The 18118-nt window shown below is 48.6% G+C and overlaps 5 protein-coding genes across 5 annotated transcripts; 3 read left to right on the top strand and 2 right to left on the bottom strand.

Annotated features, from left to right (window-relative positions):
* Positions 1 to 506: 506 nt before the first annotated feature.
* Positions 507 to 930, bottom strand: COCCADRAFT_27700 (uncharacterized protein; the record flags this gene model as incomplete). Its single annotated transcript, XM_007715903.1, has 2 exons — positions 507 to 619; positions 669 to 930. The coding sequence occupies 2 exons, from the start codon at positions 928 to 930 to the stop codon at positions 507 to 509; spliced, it is 375 nt and encodes a 124-aa protein (XP_007714093.1).
* A 5364-nt stretch (positions 931 to 6294) lies between these two features.
* Positions 6295 to 9365, top strand: COCCADRAFT_100853 (uncharacterized protein; the record flags this gene model as incomplete). The annotated part of the gene is made up of 14 exons (XM_007715908.1): positions 6295 to 6554; positions 6611 to 6625; positions 6687 to 6996; positions 7055 to 7469; positions 7528 to 7616; positions 7670 to 7701; positions 7764 to 7793; positions 7850 to 7902; positions 7961 to 8044; positions 8097 to 8445; positions 8504 to 8676; positions 8727 to 8928; positions 8999 to 9221; positions 9276 to 9365. The coding sequence occupies 14 exons, from the start codon at positions 6295 to 6297 to the stop codon at positions 9363 to 9365; spliced, it is 2325 nt and encodes a 774-aa protein (XP_007714098.1).
* A 911-nt stretch (positions 9366 to 10276) lies between these two features.
* Positions 10277 to 12332, bottom strand: COCCADRAFT_27698 (uncharacterized protein; the record flags this gene model as incomplete). Its single annotated transcript, XM_007715902.1, has 5 exons — positions 10277 to 11252; positions 11460 to 11527; positions 11586 to 11951; positions 11988 to 12004; positions 12059 to 12332. The coding sequence occupies 5 exons, from the start codon at positions 12330 to 12332 to the stop codon at positions 10277 to 10279; spliced, it is 1701 nt and encodes a 566-aa protein (XP_007714092.1).
* A 375-nt stretch (positions 12333 to 12707) lies between these two features.
* COCCADRAFT_27697 (uncharacterized protein) lies at positions 12708 to 13357 on the top strand (the record flags this gene model as incomplete). Its single annotated transcript, XM_007715901.1, has 3 exons — positions 12708 to 12971; positions 13025 to 13162; positions 13220 to 13357. 3 exons carry the CDS (start codon positions 12708 to 12710, stop codon positions 13355 to 13357), a joined length of 540 nt encoding a protein of 179 aa, XP_007714091.1.
* A 1200-nt stretch (positions 13358 to 14557) lies between these two features.
* On the top strand, positions 14558 to 15921 carry COCCADRAFT_100893 (glycoside hydrolase family 7 protein; the record flags this gene model as incomplete). Its single annotated transcript, XM_007715907.1, has 2 exons — positions 14558 to 15160; positions 15268 to 15921. 2 exons carry the CDS (start codon positions 14558 to 14560, stop codon positions 15919 to 15921), a joined length of 1257 nt encoding a protein of 418 aa, XP_007714097.1.
* Positions 15922 to 18118: the final 2197 nt, after the last annotated feature.

Genomic DNA, 18118 nt, shown 5'->3' with positions numbered 1-18118 from the left:
CGTAAGAGTAATGCCGCCGCTTCGCAACACTAGCTGGTAACAGCCCAGCCTCAAGGGAAATTGTACTAAATTAGCAGACCGGAATCGGCCTGTAGTGTAGCAGTAACAGATGGGGCAGACTACCTCGCGAAATAAAATGTTATATCAAAATATAGTTTTTAAGTAGGAAATGCCATGCCACGTCTCCCGCCAACAAAAATGAAAACATATGTATCGACTTCTCGTACTTCTACCAGGGTTGAGAATCACTTCTTAAAATGTTAGTCCTAAACCAACAAAAGCATGGGAGAGCGAATTTAGTGTTTGAGCTTCCCTGACACAAGGCGGAACATATTGCAAAAGCCCATTCACATTTTTCGTACATGGTGTCAAAGGAAAGTAGGGAAGATGAGTTGGAGAGCTGTGATGGACGTAGAACTTGTATTTATAGCGACGAACTATGTACATGATAATATATACACGAATTACGTCCTGCCAATCGCAAAGGAACGACGTGATCATCTGATTTAGAGGACGGCCTTCTCGACGGGGATGACACTGTCGAACTTGGTGCTGCCGTCGTAGGGGGCGGAACCGAAGAGGGTAGCACCGCTGGGAAGAGTTTGCTGAACGTTGAGCACTGTTGAATGTTAGCTCTGCTTTTGCATGATGTGAAAGACTGAACTTACACTTTCCATCCCACTTGAAGTCGAAAGCGGCGCGGTCACACCTGTGCACAACGGGAAGCTCGGCTTCGGGAGCCTCAACACAGGTGCTCCTCAACTTGTTGTCGCCAGGGTACTCATCCGAAGTGAATTCGGCGTGGAGGTAGACATATTTTGGGGCGGGGCCCACCTGCATGGTGACGTGCCACTGTCCCATACCATCACGGGGAAGGACAGCGGCGGAAGCGCTGGCTGCGAGAGCGAGAAGGACGGCGGAGAACTGCATGTTGGTGGTGAAGAAGGAGTTTTGGAGTGGCTTGGATATTAGAGAATTAAGGTGAGTACTGTAGTAGAAGTGATGAATGCTGGTGGTGTCATCTTGTCTGGGGACCAGGTCACACTTATATACAGCATGTTGTCACTGTCAAGATCCATCTTCATGCACGTTCTCTCGTGAAAATGGAGTCTATAGTATCGTGACAATGGAAAATGGTCGTTCACTTCGTAATGCGACGTCGCATTACGAGGTTCCCCATTGAGCATTCCTAGGGGGTTGCCTACTTCTTCCGTACTGATCGGCCAAATGCGCTTCTGCTATAGGACATACTAGGGTAACAATAGGCTAGACATTCTCTAGCGTGCGAGTACTGACCCCCTTTTCATTGCCGTACCCGGATTATTTTTGGAAATATATGGAGAAACAGCATTAATATTGAAAAGACCGTGCCCCCGCAATGACGCTTAACGCTTACCGAGAAAAGGTAGCAGCATCGACTGATGCTCCAGCACAACCCTGCAGAATCATGTCACTGAGCCCTACTGGTAGGCCATGGCCATTTTCTCCAGCATGGTAGCATTGTTGGCATTTTAGGCGGTGCGTCGCCACTACTTTGGTCTCGTGATCCGAGTTGCAGCAGCTACGCACGTTTGTATGCCAACACATTGTATCTGCATACTTGCATCAGGAATGATCCATGTCAAGGTTTGACGTCGTATAAGTAACATAGCGCTAGCTGCTCAATTGACTACGGACGGTCGCAAAGTTTCTTGCTGTCAGAGTCATGTGCGTGGGCGGCGGTCACTACCATGGCCGATCGATCACCGATTGCTCTCTCAAGTTCGCCACTTCCTGTCGGTATTGCCGTCACAACCGGCACAAGGAACAGAGGGGTGCTCTAACTCAGGTAGATCCTCTTGTTCGTTTTCTAAGGGAAGATACGTTCTTGCACGACGAAGACCGCGTAAAAGAATGAAAGGATACTAAGAAGCACTAGCGATCTGCACACAGCTAGAAATATATTATCGACTGATGGAAACGGGAGGATATTTAGGGAAGTTCGACAGACACTGCGGGGTCATCGAAAGGGTGATATATGCAGCGAATAGAAGAGGTTTTGTTGGGTGGTCAGGACAGTTGGGCTCCAGCAAAGGTTCAGGGTGGTTATAGAGCACACCATTGGTGAAAGTTAGAAGACCAGCCCCGGGGTTGACACACATGCATAGTTGGAACCTACATTTGTTCCATTTTCATCACCCCTGATTTGTACTTTACCTTTTTCCACGATATTCTTGATTCACTTCCGAGGTTGAAAAGGTTTACCACTCAGTGGGATTCATCCACCAATACATACCGTAGTCAGTGATATTTATCGAGGTGGCGAGGAACTCATATCTGTTAAATGATTCGTCGAGAAGGGTTGATGCTAAATTATCGTATTTTTCTTGCTACTTGAACATCGATCTTGGTGGAGATGATGGCGCCTGCGTTCTTATGGACCCGTGCACTGACTTCTTAAGTTCTGTACAATAAGGGGAAGCTCTTCGAGCAGGTCATTCATGCAAATCACGTAGAGCCCGCCTAAGTCTGCCAGAAATTGTACAGGCAAGCACACAAACACTAGAGAAGAGTCTACTGGAAGAAATGATCAATACACCATCTTTCCTGTATATGGAACGAGACTCGAGTGAGGATATTTATTTACTTACCTAAACTGATAAGCGTCTGACCACCTACTCTTGACAACTCCCTTGGGCATCGCTAAGTTAATTATACTATTTGTGCAATCAGCTGGCGCATTTCATACGAAGTCACCAATTCGACATGCTGTCCGAAGTTCGGACCAACCCTAAGCTTGGGGATTGTGCTGTGTGAAGATCACAACGCGGTGCAGGGCGAGGGGATGGACATTCGAACTATGCTTGTGCAAGTATCACATCCATGAAAATGACCTCTGTCACGTCCTTCGGGTGTGTAGTGGACGGAAAACTACTGTTACTTCAGAATACTCGATAAAGCTACTAACATAGACAATTTAAAAGGTAGCACCAGCTATTATGGGAATGTCGGAGGGGGTGGCTGCTGGTGAGCAAGGGAGACTATGGCACCTATTCAGAGTTCAAAACAAGCAATTTAATTGATCATGAATTCGCGGAAGTGCCAGCGTCAAGGCCTTGTACGGCGCTGCGGAGCATACTGTGGCTCGTCCGCGGACCAAAATGTCTCTCCACTTCGGTTTCCCGAACTCTACAGGTGTTGTCTAGACTCTTCCCCTAAACGGAGACATCCTTGAACTCACAACATCCTCAAAATATCGATGCGTATGCACGATGAGCAATGAACCTAGCATTCTTATACAGATACTACGGACTCGTTTGTCAGCATGAGCTTGAAGTGGACAAGGGCCAGCTAAGAGCTACCAGGTTCCCGTCTTCTCAAGATTGAAGCGCATGATACTTAGTCAGACACAGTCAGAAAAAAACTGCGTGAAATCCATGTGTCATATTTCACTTGCTTCAAAACGCCTTCGGATGCGGTCGGAATTGTGCAAGGTGTCGCTTGTGCTCTGATGGCCTGGGTCTACTGCTTTGTCAATCGATCAGCTGTAAAGAGTTATCATCGGGCCCTTTACACGGGTATACATACGTTTGTGGCCTATCAGAAATCCCTGGAACCATGAAAACAGGTATAGGCTGAAGGCAACAGCACGGATCCAGGCGGATCGAGCCCCACGAGTTGCTTGGCAGGTTCATTTCTGGTAGGAATCCCGTTGACTCCGACCTGGCACAACTCACTCCAAGCAAATGACATCTATTGGTTGGTAAACTATCAAATAGGATGAAGCATTTTTTTTGCCGGGTACGGCATATACCTCAGTGTCTATCAAAGTAATCCGCCTCTCCGAAGGGAACTGTGAACAAGGCGTACCTGGTTTTCAGTCCCACTTGCGCGACGTGGGTATTGTATATGCTCTCATCATACCATAAGTGTCGAATGTTACAAACACAGAAACAGAAATACACTTCTGAACTTCCCTCTCCGGTGATAGTCATCTGAACAATACTGATTGGTTGAAGTTTGAAGTATGGTTGTTTAGCGTCAAAAGTTCTTGGATACAGCTCCACAAAAGCTGCATGTCGGCCAAAAGTGATCTTGGCTCAAAGAATCTAGAGGAAGGGGGCCTTTACATAGGTTTGGGAAAATCTCAACGATACTCGACCAAGTGGGTAGGAACCAAGTACCCATGTCAGCGATCTTGGCATTACGAACATGGACTACACGCTGGGACTGTGTATTGCCAAACTTTGGAGGCTCGCTATCTGATAGTCAAGTACATGGCGCGCGAGAGGACGACTGTGATGTTGATGGTGTGCATCAAACAGGACTATCTGAGTATCTAAAGAGCCCACAACTTCAACCAGTTAACCAAATAGCGATGATTGCCTGAGATGTAAAGGAGCTACACAGATCGATCCATTCTCATTGCCCATGGGAAATGGATATCCGCTTCACTTCCCCGGTTGGTGATGAAGGCTTGGTGAGGTCGCTTCGTACCCTGGACTGTCTTCGTGCGTGACAACCCCTGCGCTGAAAATGCCTGTTACTACTACCACTACTGGTGAGTGTTACTCTAGTCCGCGGCATCTCTGAGAATTTCACGCGTGGGCGTCGGCGCTCGACTTTCCGCCCCATCACCACCTACGACCATGACGGTGACCACGATGGCGACCACAACGGCGATAGTGCGGACTTGTCTCAAACTCTAAATAGTTGGGTTTACTCTTCGGACAAAGAAGTGCACACTGTGAGAATATTCAGCGGCTTGGAAAATGTAGCGGAAGCAAATGCGGAACATAGCAGACGGCCGTTTAATCCGATTAGGAGTTGAGCTTTCGATTATGAGCTTAGCTTCGGTACATTCAGCAAAAACAGGTAAGGGTGAACGGGGAAGACCTCGGGAGGTGGAGGTAGGAGGTTCTAGTACATAGTGGAACGGGCCGTAGAAGGTAGCGGAGGATCCGGTGAGCCCTTTAGGTACGGAATGGGGGTTATACGCTTTTCTCTCCTCTATTGGTTCAGCCTTGTGATGGATACACTTACTACTTATACTATTACAAGGTCCCTCATATCACTAGATATTTGGCATAGTATGCACGGGCCATGAATCATGGCTTGGGCTTGATGGTTCCAATGCCAGGAACCAAGTATTTACACAATGGTCGACTGGAAGCTCATTTTGAACGCTTCGCGTAGGAACGAGCAGAACCCATTCCCTCTGCCTGCTAATTACCCAATCTGTACGCTTCTCAAATGCATTTCGTACCCTTTCCCTAACTTTGAGTAAGAAAGTCTCTTTGTTGTAGCTCATCCCAACAACCGTGCGTTCGTTTCAGAAGTCCCCACTTTAGCGGAATACTAGTCCCCAGGTATTGTGGAGGCTTAAATCTAAGGACATTTTCAAGCAGGCTATGTGTACGCACCAGTAAAATCGATTGGCTATGGTCTAGGCGAGACAGGATGTATCCACGTACGCCCTTATCATGTCCGTACTATTTACTGCAGGGTAACAGTATGGTTCGGTCCCACTATCACTTGGCTTACTTGCGCGGGATGAACCAGTAGCTTTACCCACTTTTCAATCCTAGAATATAGAGATTTCAATTTGCAGTATGCTCATTCGCTACACAATAACATAGCGCACGTTTTCGTCTTTAAGGTTCACGTCCTATATCATTCCTGACTAAGTGAGAGTTACTCTTACGAAATGGTACCGGATGTTTGAGAGGGGCCAAAAGGCAATCGGACCGATCACTGCTTGATCCGGGGAACCACCAGATAACGGGAGCCGGGAAGGCCGTGGGTATGCTTACAACGGCCCATTAGGTTATTCTGTTATCGGCTATAAGATAGCTTAGATAACTATTGCGATAGACATGTTGACTGTGGCTGGAAGTTTCTATTACGGGAGATGAGCCCAGTGTTAATGCGGGACTTTTCCGTTCTGTTCCGTTCTGACCTCGCTACTACTACAGGGAATGCCAAGCTCAGAGTATCGAGCAGTAACTACCGTGAATGTGTGGATCATTAAATGCGGGATATGCAACAGAGAACCCTGTCTATACATCCTGGGTTGATGATAGTCTCCGTGGGGAATCATACGATGAACTCAACGATAGTCGCCGTCGGGGATCTTACGACAAACTAACTCAGGTACGGACGTACTGCGCGAGTCTGTATGTGAAGATATCCAACTTGGCGATGTTGTGTTTGTCTATATAACAGGCCTGAGGCTGCTCCTGAACCAATTGTCCTACCACGCTGATTTCGTCTCATTCGAGCCGAAGAGTTACTCTGATAAAACAGCGGTTACTCATGATGCTTCTCTCCAGCACCATCCTCGCGGCATGCCTAGGACTCATAGTCCCGGGAAATGCTTTCTCGGAAAGACGGATCGATAGGAGCATTCATGAACAGCGTGCAGAAGGTTCTTGTTCGGGGGAACAGCTTCCCTCTGTTGCTCCGCACAAAAACTTCTGGGGTGGCTTGACGGCGGCAGAGACTAGAGATGTCTTGGCTCTTCTGCACAGTGATGCTGTCGGGTTCAATCTCACGAATGCAAACAATGCTACAAGGTAAGTTGGGTCTGCCCAAAATTTGTAACAAAGGCATCGCTGACCCAGTATTGCAGTCGGGACAACAAAGTGTAAGTGTGAAACAAACCAGCTGCGTACGCATCCATCTAACAGGACTGACCGGATTTCCAGCATGTCAGTTGAGCTCATGATGCCCAACAAGACAGACATCCTTCCTCTGCTATCCAACAGTAGCGGAACCCCGACTAGGTACGCCTTAGCTGCGGTAATGTTCGGAGCTCCAGAGGAGGCCTATCTTCAGGAGTTCAAAGTCGGCCCTCTACCTATCACCAACGCGTCGGCTGTGCTGCCCTTCACTTTTGCCAACACTAGAAAGGATCCGAAGATCTCAGTTGTAAACCCGGACACGGATGATTATGCTATATTTAACCTGCAGAATATGAAGGACGCGGAAGACGTAACAAAGAAGCTTTGGAACCTTGTAAGTTTGATGCAATCTCTCGACTGTGTATCTAATTGGCTAACATGAGCATGTAAAGACGGTTGATGACGGCCTCCAAGTACCCTTGGTTTTCGCTGCTCCGATTACGGCTTCTGAAGGCAAGGTAATCATGTGGCAAGGATTCAATGCGCCAGTCACAAGCATCTACGACACAATCTCCCTTCTGCCGCTAGGCCTCTACATGAGAACAGATATCACCGGCCGCGATCCTAGCAAGTGGAAGGTGACTGGCTGGGTCTACAACAACGAATTCTACCCAACTCTGGATGACTTCCGCAAGGTTATTGATCAACCAAACTTCAAGGCTTTGGGAATGAACGTGGACGAGCCTTGGGCTCATACGCGAACAGTTGGAGACCCCTTGCCTTTTGATAACCTCCCACCACCTGCATCAGTCCAAGCAGGCAAGGAAAGATTTACTGTTGATGAGGAAGAGAACTACGTGACCTGGAGTAAGTTTATATCTGAGTCTCGCAATGAAAACCCGAAATATATCTGACGATTTTTCAGTGGATTTTTCATTCTACGTTAGCCTCACCCGCGACAACGGCTTGCGTCTCTACGATGTCCGTTACAAGGGCAAGAGAATTCTATACGAGGTAAGCTAGGCTTTGACATTGCTTCTTTGATAATGCAGCTAACCAATATCTAGCTCGGAATGGACGAGGCCATCGCACACTACGCGTAAGCAAGGAACCGGCAATACATGCTTTCACAACATGCTAACGTGTTGACTTGATTAATAGTGGAATCGACCCAGTACAATCAGGCACATGGTATGGCTTCAAAGTTTCTAGGGATGCACGTACTTTTGCTAACCGGTTTATCTCAGTTACTTCGACAGTATGAGCGGCTTTGGACCCCCAATGATCTCCCTTGTCAAAGGTGAACACCAAAACTGTTGATGAGTCATTGAACATAATGCTGACCTAAACTGCTCAAGGCTACGATTGCCCAGCTTATTCCCATTACCTTAATGTGTCTCAAACTACCGGAGAGACTACATACACGCAAAATGACGCCCTATGTGAGATCTGCTCCAAAGCCTGCAATGAGAATCACAAAACTAATGAAATAAGGCATGTTCGAGATTGACAAAGGATTTCCTATCCAGCGTCACTCCTGGGCTGGTTATACAACTGTTACTAAGAACATTGCGTTCAACGTTCGCGCTGTCTACACCATTGGCAACTACGACTACATGACCACGTATCAATTCTCCCTTGATGGGTCGATTGAAGTCGGGGTTCGGGCCTCGGGATATATCTCGTCGGCATTCTACGCCCAAAACGAAGACTATGGTTTCAAGATTCATGATAGCCTCTCCGGATCCCTGCATGACCACGTCATTACATTTAAGGCTGACTTCGACATCTTGGGAGAAGCTAATTCACTAATGAAGGCTGCTATCGTGCCGACCACCGAGACGTATGATAAATCCCCTCACAAACTTAGCATCAAACGAGTTGTACTAACTTTTGCAAAGGTACAAATGGTCAAACCGAACGCACAAGACTATGAAAATTGCGAAAAGCTTCATTGAAAATGAAGATGATGGAAAAATCAACTGGTCGCCTAACGGTGGCACAATATACGCCGTTGTCAACAAGGACGCGCCGAATGAATTCGGTGAATTTCCTGGTTACAGGATCGTCCCAGGTGCGCTAAAACACTCTGAAATAAGTCATATCACTTACTAATCGTATCAGCGGCCGGTGTTGCCTATCTTACGGTCGAGGATTCGGATGTCACCCAAAACGCGGCGCACCACACCACCCACCACCTCTACGTTACCAGACAGAAGGACAACGAAATTTATGCAGTCGGCGCATATAACTCGCTTACGCCTGATGATCCTCAGGTGGACTTCAACAAGTACTTTAACGGGGAGTCCCTCGTGCAGGAAGACATGTGAGTTCTCATTTTCTTTTTCTACACCACCCTATTTCTTCCACACCACCATATTCTAACATCATAACAGTACACTCTGGATAAACTTAGGAATGCATCACGCACCAACGACTATGGACCTACCGAATACTGTGTTCTCCACGGCTCATTCTGCGATAACTATCGAACCGTTCAACTATTTGGCCAGAAATCCTTCCCAAGCAAGTACCCAACAAGTCTTAATCAAGACAAAAGATGGCAAAGCAGAAATTACCCGTTACGGTGCTCAAGAAGCTATTTGTCCAATAGACCTGGTAAGTTACTCTATATGTACATGGAAATCAATGCTGATAACCCTACCCTTGCAGGCCCAGCTCAACCCCGACCTCTCACAGTACTCGAATACTATCAGCGTACTCAAGTACCCATTCGATGGATCAAAGCCAGATCGTGCCTAAGTACAGCCAGACTTGGGATAAATCAATCCGTTGATTCATTTGATTGAGTCTTGATCAATTCGTTCCATCCAATCAATGCAAAACCGCAGTAGCTAGAGTATCAATCAATGAAATTTACAGAGGTCTAGATTAATTAAGTTGATTAAAATATTGTATGATTTGCAGCCTACAAGGCGTAAACCTACTGTAGTTGTGAGAAAGTCGACGATCTGATGGGACAAGTCACGTGATGTTATGAATAAGACTATGTGACTGTCTACGTAACTTATCCGATCAGATCGCCAACTCTCTCGCCACCAAGAGATTGCCATATCAGTGGTTTTTACTTAGCTTACTTTCATATCTTTGATTGATCCCAAGCCTGAGTAAGGGATATCGTGAAGTGTCTTATCATGGGGTACCGCGTGTATAGCTTCTTGAGTACCATTGCCAGTGATCTCTATGTTGTAAACTTGTGGTGGGAAATGAGATTGATCATTAATCGCTTTTTTTTGATGCTACTTGACGAGCCAAGCTTCATTCTACCATTTCCATGATTATATTCGTACACATCTTTATCGCCATCTCCTCTTGGACCATCAAAACCTCACCATCAGTACCTAACCATCGAGCTAGAACACATCCGGCAACAGGCGCCAAAACATCCGTTCAGCCTCATCAAAGCCGGCTTGATCCATCACGACTAATGAGTCCCACATCTCCTGCAGGTGCAATTCTCCTTTGCCCCCAAGGATTTCACGTCTCGTTCTGAAAATGTCCGAGTAGACTTCCCATTTCCCTGACATCACCCCCTGTGCATACTTCTCCTTGTTCTGCAACTGTGAATACTTCTTGTTCCGCTGCTGTGTGAAGACTATTCCAGATTCCTGAGAGGAAGAATCAGCAGCAGCGCTCTTCTGCATCGCCGTCTCTCAATCCTCCGAGTACTGGGAATTGATCTCATCCCGAGTCTCCAGGATCGTCTCTCGTGGCTGTTGGCCTTCAGGTTCTTCCTCCAAGTCTCCAGAGTTCTGAACGGCCTGGACTTCGGCCTCATGCTCCGCGAGAACGTTAATCTCTTCATCGTCCTCCTCATACCCATTAGAGCCAACCCCGTCATCGAAGTCCTCGTCACTCCAGTCTTCAACCTCGTCCTCGCCAGATTTGAAGGCATCAAACCACCGGGTCCTCCTCCTGTAACTCATGGGCATTGGGACGTACGCATAGTCGTCCAGCTTACCCATTGGCCCGTACCAGTCGTTCTCGTCTTGTAGATCCAGGAAAGCATCCTCCAGTATCTTCGTGAAGGCGGGACTGGAAGGGTAGTGGTGTCGCAAGATGTTGGCCCTCCAAGACTCAAAGATGACTGTGCGCCGCGAGACATCACACTCAGTGGCCATGTTTTTCGGCAGCAGGCTCATGAAGCCTGTTTGCATAGGCTCTCCGGCTTGGATGTTGCGCGAAGTGGCATCTTTCATGTGTTGTACCAAACCACGACCAAAGGAGAAGTTGGTTGGGTGTCCGCGGAAAGCTGTCATGGAAAACCCAAAGAAATGGCACTTGCCACCAGTTTCGAACCACTGCACAATGTACTCAAGGAATAACGTTGCTGGTGAATCGTCCGTTGTGTGGTGCTTGTTGCACATCTCCGTCATTGTCCTAAGGCGTCCATGAAATTCCTGGTATACAAGAAACCTGTCAACATCTTTGGGACAAGTGATTTCTGGCCATGGCCAGGGAATCCCATCCTTGCCCATGCGCGGCAACATAAGCTTATGTTGATTCATGCTCCCTGAGCCTCTGTCATTCTCGATTTGACGAATGTCATCGAGTATGATATTCCACTCGTTGTCAGTCCACGGTGAGTCAGTGTCCGGTATTGGATAGCTCCTGAAAGAGAAGAGGAACCTTCCGGAACGGTTATCAGGTAAGAGTCTCACATCCCATATTCCGCTCTTGCTCTCTCCATTATGCTTCTGACCAAACCGGGAGTCATCCTTGACTTAACTCGCTGACCTTTAGTCGGAGAAACGTTGGATGCAATTATCCTTTGAAGATGAAATGCCTGTCTTGGTGAGCAAGATGGTGCGACAAACTCATGAGGGAATGACATACCCGTTCAAGAACATTCTAATCGCTCTCAATAGCCTGATGATAGCCTCGGCAGGGTGGTTGGTCTTCAACTGCCTTCTTAAGTCGTAGCGACATTTTTAGCAGTGGAAGCAAAGAGGGACCAAACACCCCCTTCACGCGGTTGATGCAGTCCTTTGTGAGAATATCATTGTCATAATAATGCAATGCAATCTTGCCCTTCGCATCCAAGCACATATTGTGTGGCTTCTCGACTGATAGGATGTATGGATGGTGTGACGATTTGCTTCGGTACATATTCGACTCTGGGTGATAGATGGTCGCCTTGAGAGACATGGTAGTGCCAGAGTAACCGTCAATCCACTCGTTTGGTAAGGGACTATATCTTGTCGACAGCATTTTGGACATCTCAGCTATATCCCAAGCAGGCTTCGCGCCGGCCTTGACTTCATACCGATGTTGCGCTTCAACACGGTTACCAATGAGCTTCAGGACATCGTACGGTTGATGCACTTGCTGCAATTTGGAGAGCTCAAGACATTGTTGGCATACAAGAAGATTACCATCATCTGTGATACGTTCGCCCATCTGCGAACATGGACAGATGGTGAAACACGACATACAATAGTGATCCGTATTGGCACGTGTAAATGTGTCCGGGCAAGTGCAGTAGTTGTCAAGTATGTCTCGTTTAGTAAGCTGGCCACTTTCAATGCACTGGGCTGTCAAGAATGCCGCAAATATCGTATTGAGTAGGTTCTGTCCTTGCGCGAGTGCTCGCAACGACGCCTCCATGATGAAAGCAAGACAAGCTTTATCATCAACCTCGGTAGTTAGGCGGAGGAAGGAAAGTATGTCGCCCTCTAGGTTGTCCGTGACTGCCTGACTGAGCTCCATGGCGAGCTTAGGGCGCTGTCGACGGGGTCTGAGCCAGATTCGCTGATTGTTATAAGGGCCATAGCGCTCCTGGTAACGTCTTGGATCATCCTCTGCTAGGAAAGACCCCAGCATCATCTTCGATTCAGCGAAGATTTCAACAATGCCAAAGTGCTGCATGACGACAATCGCCTGGATGAGTGTGTCGCAAAAGCTCGTGAGCTGCTCGAAGACCCTGCCATCCCTCGTTACCATCGGATCAAGACGCTTTTGCTGCTAACCTCAGCACTTGAGGACTGGTACGACGCGAGTGACTGTTGGTGAGAAGCTGAGGCATTATGGAAATCGATTCGACGTTGGTATCCCGGAGGTCAAGACGGCGATCTGGATGAGTTGATGACTGAGATCCGCATGTCGCTTGATCAGCTAGCGGAAGCACTAGGGGACGAGGAAGAAGAGGACGACGGCCTAGAGGACGATGACGAAAGCATCGTGCATGTGAATGACGACCAGGTTGCAGACACCCAGGCGATGATTCAGGAGATGGAAATCAAGGAAGACGACGTCGACATGGACAGTGGTGATGAGGATGCTGCTGCCAATCGCGCGAGCCATGTCCAGATCCAGCCCGTCAAAGAGCCGTTGCCTAGTACTAAGAAGGTAGCATCCTTTAGCAAAAGCAAACACATGCAGCTTGCTAACTATTTTTGTAGTATAAACCGCCTCATCTGAGGCCATGGTCGATGGTCGACCCGACCTACGCTCGACACCGTCCTCCCGCAGTCTCCGCGCCCAAGCCTCCTCCTACAGCCTCCGCGCAAAACATTCCTTCTGCGACCTCCAGGCCGAGTGTAAGTTTACCCCTAGATAAAATGCAAATCGAATTGCATATGCTAACAAAGTAAAAGGGAAGGATCTGTCACGCACTAAGTAGCCGATGCAATGGCTCGAGGAAGTGTGTTAGGAGTGGTACAGGATACAAAAGTCACAATGGTGACGAGGACATGCATGTATTGAGGGCCGATGCCCCTGCAGGTAATGCCTGATGGTTGATAGTTTGAATGAAACGATACACACCACAGCACATCACATTGCTCGACAGGCGCAGGCGCGGACATGTGGTTTACGCGCCTCGCCGGAACTCGCCTACTAGTCAGTTTTGCAGCGGGACCCTGCTTTGCTCACGTGGACATTACTACTACTATGTACCTGCTTTGGACTCTGCTGGTGCTCCACTATCACAAGCCATGGATGCGCGCATCGTCGCATCTTCTGACACGACACACGACATCAACGTCACCCAGCAATAGGTGTACCTAAGTGTGACCGCAACGCCCGCTGTAACTCTGTACTACAGGATTGTGAACGACTAAGCCGGCTAAACTTCGGAGAGGATCCTCTAGGTGTCTGGTCGGTTTCCTGCAAAGTATGCGTTTTGCCTCGCTTAGACTGAAACTGGACGAAGACCGCAGCCTTGGCCTGCAATGACGGGCCGTTGATGCGGTCTCTGGGCCTGATCTTGAGCGTGCATCGGACGCCAGAGAACACGGAAATTAAGCCCCAGGAGCCGGAGCCAAGGCCCTTACTCGCTACTCCGCGTTGCAGAAGACGGAAACTAATCGGTCTTTGTCTAGTCGTCGGTGGTGGCGTCCTGTGTGGCTGTCATGTTCTACCGGTGCCTCTATCAGTCGCTGTTCATCGTTGCACCACACTCTCCAACAGAGCCTCACCAAATCGACATTGAAAGCCCCTTATTCCAGTAGGCTGTTCACCAGCCTAGAGTATCCAAGCGCATTTGAGCCTCTCTCAGGGGTGCAGCATGAACTATGTCCTCTTTCGGCCAAGCGCCACCATAGGATACCAAACCGGGTAAACGTACCGTATCGGTATAGTCACTGTCCTGCGGGGCCCCACAACCAAATTTAAGTAATATATTCCACCAAGTAAAAGCTGGCAGAATAGATTGGAATAGCTTCCATGATTCTTCTCTGAGCGCCACCAAGAGCCTCTATGCCTTAAGGACGATACTTCGAAATGATGGACATCACGAGGCCAATCTAGATAAGGCGTTGAGCCAATCGAGGCATTGGCTAGTTTAGATGAGAAGGGTACAGCCCATCACAGGAAGCAATTCCGTGCCGGGTCTTTGTCCACAAGTACAGTATAAGTAGAGTAGAACTTCCAACTGAACAGTCTGCCACCCACCACTCCTTCAACAGCATCAACTCCTCCTCAATTAGCCCACAATGGCACGTTATGCACTTCTCGCAGCAGCCCTTTTGGGTTTCACAGTGGCCCAAACCCCAGGAACCACTCCTGAAGTGCACCCCAAGCTCACCACATGGAAGTGCACCAAGCGTGGAGGATGCAAGGCGCAGAACACTGCCATTGTCACAGACTCCGCCGCCCACCCCATCCACCAGAAGAACAACTCCACCCTGGGCTGTGGATCCTGGGGTGACGGCCCCGACCCCACAGCGTGCCCTACAAAGGAGGCTTGCGCCAAGAACTGCATTATCGAGGGCATCTCCGACTATTCGACTGTAGGCGTCTTCACCAAGGGCGCCGACCTCCGCATGGACATGTACAACCCTGCTGGCAACTTTGTCAGCCCTAGGGTCTACCTCCTATCTAAAGACGAGAAGAACTACGAGATGCTCCAGCTCACTGGTAACGAGCTTACCTTTGACGTTGACATGTCCAAGTTGCCCTGTGGCATGAACGGTGCCCTTTACCTTAGCGAGATGAGGGCCGACGGCGGTCGCTCTAAGCTCAACCCCAAGGGTGCTGCCTACGGTACGGGCTACTGTGACGCGCAGTGCTTCGTGACCCCATGGATCAACGGCGAAGTAAGTACAGCCTCTTCCCCGTCCGACCACCTAGGGTTTTCGACCCCACAAGACCATCAATGATGCAAATACCTGTATTTCTCATCAATCATGCTAACGCTCCACAGGGAAACGTCGCAAAGCAAGGTGTCTGCTGCAATGAAATGGACATCTGGGAGGCCAACAGCCGCTCCACCTCGATCGCACCGCACACATGCGGCAAGCCAAGCATCTTTGCCTGCACCGGCGACGAGTGCGGCAAGACAGGTCTCTGCGATAAGAACGGCTGCGTCGATAACCCGTACAAGACCCGCGGCGACAAGACCTACTATGGCCTAGGCCTCAAGGTCGACACGAACCGCCCCTTCACTGTTGTTACGCAGTTCCCTGCTAAGAACGGCGTGCTTCAAGCCATCGTGCGCAAATACATCCAAGATGGCGTCGTCATGGACAACGCCGTCAAGAACATCACCATGGACCAGGCATACTGCTCTGCACAGGGCGGCGCGGAAATGTACAACCAGCTCGGAGGCCACAAGGTCATGGGTGATGCCATGTCCCGCGGCATGGTGCTCGCCATGAGCATCTGGTGGGACGAGGGCGGCGCCATGCAGTGGCTCGACAGCGGTGCCTCGGGCCCATGCAACGCCACCGAGGGCTTTCCAGCTGAGATTGTCAAGAAGGTTAAGAACCCGACTGTGACTTTCAGCAAGATCAAGTGGGGCGAGATTGGCTCGACTTTCTCGACAAAGAAGGCGACCGAGAAGCGATGGGAGGCTTAAAGCGCTTCCGCTGCTTGGATTGTATATAAACCATTTTTTTGTGTATATATTAAGGAATGAATTGATTGAATGAAAGAGTACATGTTATCAAGTCTGCATCCAATCACATGCATGCGTCGCATCGTAACACAGCAGTTGTGGTAAGATATCTACGTGCTAGAAAGCCCTGCATGAGGCCCTGTAACGCATTAATGGCAAGGCAAAGTCTTGCCATATCTGTATTACTAGACTTTCAAATGCGCTCATTCAAGAAAAGCGACGTTGGACGTCTGAATATGAATGGTACGTAAGCCTCGCAGCTTACAAGGCGCCCCCTGCAAACTCTAAATACAGAATGCGTCAGCCCAGATTACGAGCCCCAGTGACACGTGACTGACTAACGATCGTTCTTCGATCTTTCTCCACATGTCAGTACTACAGCAATACCTCTCTCCCTTGTGAGTGCGTCCTTTCGAGCGACATGCGGATATCCGCCACCTGGAGATGGAGACGAGTATGAGTGGGGTGCGCTGTGGCTGCGAAGCTTCTTTTCCTCCCACCGGCTGGATAAAACCGAAAGCTAGGAAACAAATTGGGTATGGACGACTCGCTCTTCAATGTATACATGACTTCTTCCAAAAAAAAGACGTTTGTCGTGGCGATGCAAAGATGTATTACGATGCGTTGATGTGTCATGAGGTTTCTGCACCACGATCAAAAGCAATGCATTTTTTGTCATTGAGACTACTGCTATTTCGACTCAAGCTTTTTAGCTATCATAGAGAAGAAATATGGAAAACGTAGAAGATAACGCGTTACACTAGTATGCGGGCTAGGTTCTTACTAGGATGCAAATCTTCGCAATGTCACGTGACACCGCAATTGTCACTTCCGTTATACGGATTAAGAAGCACTATTTAGATTGAGGTTTTTATTCGTCTAGTCGTTTGGCATAACTTTAATACACTAGTTGCAGGAAAGATTGCTAATGAACCAAGGTGATGATAGAACTTTGCTTGCAAAGTTGGAGGAGACTAGGGTGCGCTTCTTACCCACGCTGGTATCAGCGAACATGTAATAGGTCATCAGGAAATGTGCCTTGTCGACTATTTGACTGTGAGAAGCGGAGGCGTGGCGTCATTGGCAGAGCTCCCTAATGGAGCCGCGTCCGTCTCTACTGCACCTGCTCATATGATTACCACACCCCAGCATGAGCACCTGCTAAGCTCATCTGCATCCAACCCTCCCCAATTAACAATGATGCACGTTCAGCTCACCAACGACCCTTTCCAATCACAAACTCAATCATTCCAGCGTCCCTATGCAGCGAGCCTGTCCACCGCCTGTACAGGGATACCTCGGGTCCGGGAATCCCCAATGTCCGGAGGGCCATGCTGTTCTGAAAGTGCCTCAATTATCGCAGTTGTGAAAGAGTTTCGTTGAGCACTGCATATCGACGTCAGTAATCGCGTCCTTGGCGGGTATCTCAGATATCATCGTCTTACGCAAGCTACATGTGTGCCTTTTTCGCTGCAATACGCCTTACTCGAGCCGTCCCATGGAGTCGATAAGCAGCACGCATTGCTTTGTGCCATTGTCCCTGGCGCGAATGCCAAGGCAAGACCTATGATCGTAGCGAGATACTTCATGATCTCGGCAGCGATAATTTGACGAGGGGGTTTTTCTGGAGGATGCCGATGGTTGAATGAAAGCTAGTCGTCGAATGTGTAGAGGCTACTGTCATGATTTATAGGCGTGTCCCTTTGAGCATAGGCTTATAGCTCTATTCCACCGATTCCGTATCTTTACATACCTTGAATCATTGGATGCATTTTGCCGGACGTGAATGATGATGGGCAAGGTGCTCCCTGCGGCAGACATAGGCTACTACTCTGGGGTCTCGCGAATATGATCATGATGGAAGGAATATCAAGTGTCGGAACTGATACTAGTGCTGACCGCACGCATACTTATCTCTATTGGTACCCACAATCGTACTCACATACTGAATTTCAGCTTCGTGGGTTGTATAAGGGTTGGATTTTGAGCCTTTCTATACCCTTATGGATGCTATTACTAGCAATCAAGGGAAACAGCTAGAGCGTATTACTACATCTATCTCAACAGCTCTATCGGACGACAGGGAGAAGATTCGGCACTACGCCTCTATGCCCTGGAGCGCTACTACGCCCTATAAGACAAATATATCTAAAAAGTC

The sequence above is a fragment of the Bipolaris zeicola genome (assembly GCF_000523435.1).
Source record: "Bipolaris zeicola 26-R-13 unplaced genomic scaffold scaffold_120, whole genome shotgun sequence".
NCBI classification, from domain to species: domain Eukaryota; kingdom Fungi; phylum Ascomycota; class Dothideomycetes; order Pleosporales; family Pleosporaceae; genus Bipolaris; species Bipolaris zeicola.
The sequence above is the reverse complement of the archived record's forward strand: the minus strand, read 5'-3'. Positions and strand labels throughout refer to the sequence as shown.